We start from the raw sequence: 9,193 nt of genomic DNA, 5'->3' as shown, positions 1-9,193 counted from the left end.
AATCTCTCTCTCTATGTTTTGTCATAAATTAAGTATTTACAGATTTTAAAGTGCTCTGAATTGTTGTGAATTGTGATTATAAGAGTGTATATATTGTCTTTTTGGGGTTACAAAAGCAGAACACTCAATGATAAATTGTACATTTTGGGATTTGACGACAGAAAGTCTGACAGATACATTATGAGAGTGTTTTAACAAGGTTGTGGACTTGCAGATGCAATACACCAATTTGGGTATTAGTACAAATAAAGGTCTGAAATGATACAAAATTTGGAGTTTGAAGGGTTCAAAAACAATAAACAATTGGGACTTGCAAATGCAATAACAGATTTAGGAATTATATAATTAAGACATTTTGAGAATGTGCCAAAATTTAGCACGTGTGACAGTTTTCATACAACAAATGTATTACATTTATAATAAGTTAATTTTGTTTTTGAGTTATTTAATTTCCATAAATTGCATTTATAACAAATTTTGGAATTCCAACATACATTTTTGAGGCACTATACCAAACTCTGGAAAAATTTGAAAACTTCAATCAGATGCTCCTCGATGTCCCTGTATCCAGGTTAAAAATAAAGGTGACCAAGCCTTTTCAGTGGCTGCTCTCAATCTTTGGAATATTTTAGCTGTTCAAATAAAAACTGCTCTGACTGCTGACATTTTCAAGTCCTTTCCTAAAGACCCACCTCTATTCATTGGCCTTCAAACCGAGTGGAGTTTTGACATTTTCCACTGTCTTTGTTGTGTATATTTGTTGTGTATCCTGACTTTGGAAAGTACTTTGGTCAACTAGGGTTGTTTTTAAATGTGCTATATAAATACATTTGAGCTTGAACTTGACTCCTATAATACTTTGTTACATGTTCACATGGCTATTTTTGTATTTTTGGGGGGTAACAAAATCAGGGAGCATTTCCTAAAACTTTGCTAACTTATACTTTTTGTATTTGCACTTTTAACTCGTCTTTTTCTCATCCTTGACTGACTTAAATTGCTATAAAAGTGTTTTTTGCACAATGGAAAGCAACAGTAAAAGTCCCAAAAGGCCCAGCACAGCCGTGTAATCACAAGTGGCTGTGTTCTCCCCAAGAGAGACAGACCTCATCTGTTTGAACTGAGTAGGACCAGACTGACACTTCACTGTATGCGGAGTCAATTCAATTTAACAGAAGAGAACAAGCCGGCGAGACAGAAAAGTCCTTGTTGTGTCCCAGTACATCATAGCTCCGTCTGACAGTGTCCTCTTTGTCTTTCTGACACAGAGGGAGAACCACTGGACATTTCTGCTCAACAAAGACTCATAGAAAATGTCTTGCACTGAAGTAAAAACCAAAGCATGTCTCTCTACCAGACGCCTTTTTATAAAAATGCAGAAGCGTTCAGTGTCTCTCTGTTCCCTCTGCATCCTGAGCTGTGACCCCGCAGGCTCTGGATCATTTTGGACAGTAATGAGATCCAATAATCCCTTCTGTCTCTTCATTCATATTTCCAGTGGCGTCTTGACTGATACAGTTCTGCAGCACACCAGCGTAGCAGCATGGTAAGATCTTTTAATTGCTTTATGTGTTATTTAAAGAAGTGAGTGTATAGATGTCGAGTAGAGTAATTACTGCCAATACTCCAACAGATTTATAAGCGATGTGAGACTTTATAGTTAGTTTTTATCTTCACCAGTAAATAAAGCAGACATATCAAAGGACGTTGACCATCCCCCTCTTGTTAAACTCTCTTCTGCTTTATGTAGTAACTTGTTTACTGTAGAGAACCTCAGATGTCACCCCACACCACCCCAGAGGTTATTAACGAACAAGACATTTTGCTTCCAGCTTCTTCAGGTTCGTTCTTGATTAGACTTTGTGATGTTGTGTCATTCACTCCCAAAAAACTCATGTGCAGAAATCAAACAATAATTTTTACAGATCTGGTGTGTGGTGAGGTGTGAATCTCCACAACAGTGGTTTGTGCTGCACACTGTCCTCTTTTTGGGAGCTAAAAAATGTGTCCGTCCGGGATTTTTAAGTCACCCAAAATGTCCGGGATTTGGCTGTTGCTCTACAGTCGCAATTATTGTGTGTGTTTTTGCATTGCTTTGACCAGTACCGCCACTATTACACTATTACGTCTTTTCTTGCGTACTGGCGCTGCATACAAGCTGATGGTATCCAAGCGTGTGCATAAACTTGCTCGTCAACGTTACTTTTCATGAACCGACCAATCACAGCCTGGATAGGGCGAGACATTAAAAAAAAGTTGACGTAGTGCAACAGCAAACTTTTGAAATGTTTGTATTGTTGTTTGTATTGATTGTAAACTTGTTAGCATGCTGACTTTAGCATTTAACTCAAATCACTTCTGTGTTTCAGCACGGCCTCACAGACTGCTAGCATGGCTGCAGAATCCCAGTCTTGTTAAGTTTCCATTGGATTGGTGTTACGTCCACCGTGTTTACTAAAATGAAGCATCTTACATTTACATTTAAGGGACTTGGTAGATGCTTTTGTACAAAGCCACTGACAATAAGTAGAGAGTAAGGATGTCAACAGAACAAGTTTCAAGCACTCAAAATTGCCAGATTAACTATTGCTGGTAGACAGCAAAGATAGCTAACCTAAGATTCTACATGTACAAACACAGAAGTGCGTGCATTGTCTGTCACTTTCTGTGACTGTCAAAGAATTTGAAACTGTTTTAAAATACTTCTCTGTTGACACACTCGGGCTCAGTGCAGTCTCTCCTCATTTACATCCTCACCAAAGCTCTGCCTCCCTTGCAGGAACAAAAGCCAACCTGCCAGCAGGCTGAGTAATGCGCTGCTATATGCTCATTTAGCCTCTGAGAGAATAAAGCCCTCATTGCTTTTTTTTCCCCCCATGCCCTCTCCTTTGTGGTTTTTTATCAGCGTCCTGTGTGGAGTGAGAATACGTTCCTCTATAAGGCTTCTTCTTGTTTTCTATAATTGCTGCTGTTTGAAACTCTCAGCAGCTGCTGCGGGGCACAGCAACAAACCGTGTGAAAAACTGTGCTTGTAGTGCTAAAATTACACACACACACACAAACACACACATACACACACACACACACACACACACACACAAGCTCTTCCTCTTTGATAATTTAAGATTAAACCGTGCATTCGGATTCCAAAATAGATTTATGATAATGAAAACAATATATATATATTTTCTTTTGCTATGAGATGTCCTATTTTTCCTCATACTTTATAGCTGGAGCTTTCCACCATTTACTGTGGCCTGTCAAATAATTTCTACAATACAAAAAACAACCTTTGTTCTTCTTAAAGGTTAAAATGGTGCCCTGTGAGCTGTTGGAAATTATATAACCCTGTGAAAATGGTGCAGAAATGGTGGACAAAAGCAAAAAAATGTAAACATCCGCTCTTCTTCTGCACCACCATAAGAAGGTTGAGGTTCATTAATCTCGTTTTCCAGGTAGAAAAGGATCTCAATGCTTTCTTTCTTTCCCTGTCAGCGATCACAGAGGAGCTCAGTAAAGCAGCAGAGAGGCGTCCTCCCTCCTGCGGGAATCTGACACAGCCTGTCCTGTTAGTTTCTTTCCATTCAGATAAAATGAGCTAACATGAGTGGAGTGGAGATCCTGGTTTCAGGGTTACATTGAGAGCAGTGCCCTAGAGGATTGTGGGATTTGGTAAGGATATCTTATAGATCGGTGTGTGTTTTTTTAAAGTGTTTCCATAAAAGCTCAGATACCATTCAGCTGCACTTCTCCTTGCAAGCCAGAGGACATGTGAAATCAAACAACAAGGAGATCAGTGGGTGGTGATAAAAATCTAATGATAAGAGTTTATCTTTAAACCTTTCTATCTAGTATGGACGTTTTTTAGTGCTGTCAAATATAATATTTGTCTCCTACAAATTACATTCACATGAACTCTTCTGCACAGTTATTTAGTTTATGCCCAATATCATAATACTGGAAGTAGTTTGACATTGAAATAGTGCTGTAAAAAATAATGCTGAGGTTTGTCGTTACATCCCGTCTGACCGTGTGACACTAATTCTTAGCATTGATTGTTTTTCATTATTTGAAGATGACCGCAATCTTTCCACAACATTGTCCCCTAAACCAACCAGTACCTTATGTACTTTATGACCAAATATCTGCAAAACTAATAACATTTCCATCAGCCTCAGCTGTGCTTGTGTTGTGAAAATGTTATCATGCTTACACGCTGTACAAAGATGGTGAACATGCAACAAGTCCTCCAACCTAAACAACATAGAGAGTCCCTCCCCTTCCGGTGGACCACCATGGGACCTTATTTCGGTATTGTACGGTAGTCAATGGCAGGAGACAACAAATATTTTGATCCCATTTGAATTGTGTCTTGAATTACACATATGATCTTTGTCGACTTAAAAGATCCATTTTTGATTAAAGAAGGTCAAAGTTTGATGTAAAACTGTTACAAAATACGTAATTACAAAGACCACAAACCCAAAAGTCGCGTATGTGACGTAACTTTCTCTGTCAATGACTGAAGCTAATGTTACTGAAGCTAACATTAAAACACTTACATGAGAGGATGATGTGATAAAAGAGCCAGGAGTTGTTGGATTAAACACATCAGGTGAGATATATTTCTACATTATCTAGATAATAGCAAGAAAGCAATGAACGTTAGCTAGCTTTACCACGCTAACATGTTGGTGACGTATATTGTGCGAGACGAGAGATGTAGTTCAATGAGCGAATTCACACAAAACGACATGTAACTTTACTGTTTTACAACAAAATGCGACTTTCTTCACTTGCAAAATTCTATTTTAAATTGACCAGCATCATATGTGTAATCCAGGGTTCAATTCTAACGGGATAAAAAAATAAGTTATCTCTCGTCACTGACTACCGTACATCATTTTTCCAAAATAAGGTCCCATTAGCCGGAAGCGGAAATAAGTGACTTGTGCTCTCTATAGGTTGTTTTAACCAACCTCCAAATATGACTCATACAATAGCGCCCCTACTGTTGAAGTATGTCCATGTCTCCCAAAGCATTTTCACTCCATTTCCCAACCAGACCTATGTTTTGTAAATCACGTGACCTATGTCACATGACATAAACACGTGGAGAACGCAGTGACACAAAGGAGGTGAACCCCAGCTGATAGCAGATCATACAAAGACTGATTTAGGTTTAGGCACACACACCTGTGAAGGTTAGAGTAAGGGTAAGAGGCTACAGTGGGTCAACACATGTAGTTAGCTAGCTAGTGTGAGGGAAATTTGATATTTTACTGTGTTTACTGTTTTACCTTTTATGCTGCACTATTTTTCACTGTGTAGTGTGTGATAATTTTATTATGTTGCAGCTAGGTGAAGGTTCCCATGGGAAAGTGGCTCATTAGAGGGTTTCCTTATCTGACTGCCCATGATAGGCTTTCATCTCAGGACAGTTGGTTCCTACTCCATTCCTCCCTAAGACAGCTGCGTAATACCCTTTACAGTATAAAGTCACCTGTTTCTTCACTGGCTCTTTGTCTTACATTCTGCGGACTGTTTGCACTCTGTATGTCCGTCTGACCCTTTGCAGAGAATAAAACCCTTAAAAGATGTCTGGATTGAATTCTTTATTTCAGAAGACTCACTAAAGGACATATTTACATTACACTAACTAATGCTACAAATCTAATGCTACAAAGCTAACGCTGGTCTCTCAGGTGAAAGGTGGCTAACTTCCTATCCTTCCACCCAACCCACCACCATCAGTGCACTTTAAGGCTATTTATAATACACGACTTTCTTTGTCATGTGTTTGCGTTGTATGGCCACTAGAGGTCGCTGCCACCATAAACGCAAACATGAGTCATAATTTTGTGTGATTACCTATAAACGACCTATTTGGTCGTTTTTTCTGTGGAGGACAGACTCTGAATATGGTAAACATCATGCTAAACATTTAGCATGTTAGCAGTGTTAGCATAATGACGTTGTGGTGTCCGATCAATAATGCTGCGATGATGTGTTGAGAAGAAATCCGCACCACAACGTTAACATTAAACATAGCCTCACACAGCTGCTAGCTTGGTCAATGTTTTCATTTCAGAAGGCAATAGGTCACTATGAGATACTGCCAGCAACATGTTTACTTCAAAACATTTCAAAAGCTGTAGGGTTAATTCTTACTTCTAACTTGACTAAAGGTTACACATTTGCTTCCCGTGGTGCATAAACTAAGATGGGATGACCTTACGTGGGTCACTGTAAACTGTCAGCATGTCACTTATCTTTTTTTGTGCAGCAAATGTTCCCCTCAGTATGAATTTAGCAGCTAAAACATTGCAGTGTGCAGCAGAATCTGCTGCTCGCATAGAAAACTTAAATCAGGAGCAGAGATGGAAAAAGTGCCAATGAGTCCCTTTAATGTTACACATCAATCGGCTTTATCCGCCCACTCTGCCCTGCTGCCCATGCGAGCACAAGAACATGATACGACTCCTTTATCATTCCGCTAATAATCTCCCCATTTATATATCTGTCCGATCGCATCCGCCCACCTCCCCTCAGATGTCTGATCGGAGTGCACCGTCCTGAAGTTGAGCAGGCCCTCTGACAGATCTGAATGGGTCATGCACCGCTGCGTCTGAAAATGAACAGCCAGCCAGCGATCCCTGCAGATTAAAAAATGGCTTTTTCCTTTTAAAGCTCACTGCATTCATTTCTGGCCCAGTATACAATGTGTGCAGCCTGTATAAAATGGCTCCTGGGGACTGCTGATAAGGTGGAGCCAGCATTTATCATTATTTATCCATTTAGTGGATAATATTTGACCATAACCACAACACCATTATTTAGCAACTGAGAGCTGCTAAAAGGCAAAATGGGAATTGGATGATAATAACATCACTTATTGCGGAGGCTGTCATGGCACATTTACATTTTTGTGTATGCAAGCATATGGAAATGTTGTAATTTGAGATAATCTTTTATGAAGCAGCTATATCACATTATAAACTGTTTTACTCAGTGTTCCCTCACTTGGTATTAATTAAACTGTTTATTTCCACAGCCCTCGGGATCCTTGTCCTTATTATTCTGCAGAGGAGGAGTTACATCTTCTATGTGGATTTAGCTTCATATATCCTGGATTAATCAACTAAATTCAATTTTTGCTAATTAGAAGCCACACAACTTCCTATAGCCCCCAATAATCCAGTAGCACGTTGTAACTTGATAGACATTTAGGTGGATATCCTGCTAATTAAAAATATTGTGTAATTAAGTAGCTGGAGCCACACAAACTTAATTTCCTCCTTTAAAATGCAAAAACTATAGCATCAATTTCAATGTTGGATTGCATAATATTGTAAGATGTTCTTGTATATTTGAATAATTTGTGATAATATTTTTACATGAAAAAGATGCTTCATTTATATGTTAATGGTGAAATTAGTGTTGTTTATGACAGAAGCCAGCGGCCGTGAGCTCTGCTGCACCACCCAGGGAGGAGACTGACGGCCGACCTCTTCCCCCAGGATGGAGAAGCTACACCTCACCCGAGGGACTGAGGTATTATGTCAACAGCTCCAGTAAAGGTAAGAGCCACGCCTATAAAACATAAAGCAACCTCAGTGGTTTTGTTTTTGCAGAATGGAGACCGTGATCAAATGATGGTTAATAAATCACAAAAATAATTTAACTAATTTTCGTTTATGAAATTCTCTATTTTATTGTGCATTTTTTACTCATATTTCCTTTATAAGCACATTACACGCATGTTTATGTTAGCTTAGGGTCTTCTGATTCCAAAGATAGCAAACACATGGTGTTCCATCTCCATTACATATGGTTTATAAGCCCAAATGTATAAATAGAGAAAACGGACCAAAAAGGACTTAGTCCCCAGAGGGTAACTGTTGACTGTTGGACCAAAATACTGTCCTCTAATCTAAAAATAAGCCGAAAATGAGATAAAATAAACAGAAAATGGCTAAAAGGCCGTAATTACTGGTGGAGCTCTCTAATAAGTTTGTTTTTAGCAAATTTCATTGAAAAAAACTTTGAATTCTTTATTTACAAGGAGCAGATTGATGTAAAGTGCCCAATTGATCACTGCAGTTCACAGAAAATGAAACAGACAGTTCATAAAGTGTCTAAATATAAAGTGACAAGTAATAAAATGGAAAATGGAAATGTGTTTAAAAAGTTACTTTTATACTCACATTTTTAGAAGCGGCCCCAGGCACAGCAATGTTTGTCTGTCTGTTGGTTCACCACTTTGGTTTTAAAATCAACACTAATAAATTCCTGGATCTTTATGTCTTTTTTTTTGTCACTCAAAACATTTTTTTTTCAAATGTACATGCAGGAGCTGCAACCAATAGCTGTCAAATTGAGGCATCATTGTTGTATTATACTGTCTTAGTTAAATGTAGATAGTGTTAGCTGTTGCAGAATAAAGATAATGCAAAGGTTTTCCCTGCAAAACGAAACAGTGTGAACAGCTTGTTTGCCAGAGTCATGCTAAACTGCTATTCTTTGGCTTAGATTCAAATCAACCAATCATATTATTTCCAAAGTTGCTCTGCCTTTGAGAATCTGTTGATTCTCATTGGACACAGAAGTCATGTATATCCATGCGATGAAATAAGGATCCCCTTGTCTTTTAGTTTGCTTATCATGGCATTCATCTCTCACTGCCTTAACACTGTGAACTATGAGGACTCATTGTCATTCCTCCCCATCATCGTGTCTCAGCGGCCCATTCATGTGGGCACAGGCCTGCAGATTCGATCCACTTTAATCTGATTATCTTAAACGTGCCATGCGGGACTTCAGGCCGAGCAGCACAGCCAGCACCTCAGCTGTGATATCTGTGGATTCAGAGGTGGAAGGGGGTACGTCTGTTGTTTGTCTTCTGCTCTAATACGCTGCTGCCTAACAAGAGACTGAAGAGTTATATTAATACAGAGGCTGGAAGGCAGGTGACCTTTCTCAAGCTTTGGTGTGTGTGTCTGTTTTACACCTCATTTGGGAAGGAATCCAGAGGGAAAGGACACGGTCCTACGGGACAGAACAAGGCTGCATCAACAACAACTCTGGCAATGATTGCACTTTGGCTCACAGCACACACTCACAGAGCAGAAGGAGAAAAAAAACACCCAAAAGCTATTTTTACATTCAGCAGCCGTATGGTGCAGCCGTCACT

The 9,193-nt window shown here is 39.1% G+C and overlaps 1 protein-coding gene across 1 annotated transcript in view; it reads left to right on the top strand.

Moving 5' to 3' along the window:
• The first annotated feature begins 1,399 nt into the window (after positions 1-1,399).
• The window catches only part of gas7a (growth arrest-specific 7a), a 47,271-nt gene continuing 39,477 nt past the window's right edge, over positions 1,400-9,193 (top strand). The window contains exons 1-2 of the mRNA XM_038707251.1: positions 1,400-1,546; positions 7,454-7,580. Coding sequence (XP_038563179.1) covers positions 1,544-1,546; positions 7,454-7,580 — 130 coding nt within the window. The 5' untranslated portion in view covers positions 1,400-1,543. The remainder of the gene's footprint in view (positions 1,547-7,453; positions 7,581-9,193) is intronic.

This window comes from Micropterus salmoides, unplaced genomic scaffold, assembly GCF_014851395.1.
Source record: "Micropterus salmoides isolate LMB-PRFRI ecotype aquatic unplaced genomic scaffold, ASM1485139v1 Ms_hic_scaffold_10, whole genome shotgun sequence".
Lineage (NCBI taxonomy): Eukaryota > Metazoa > Chordata > Actinopteri > Centrarchiformes > Centrarchidae > Micropterus > Micropterus salmoides.
The sequence above is the reverse complement of the archived record's forward strand: the minus strand, read 5'-3'. Positions and strand labels throughout refer to the sequence as shown.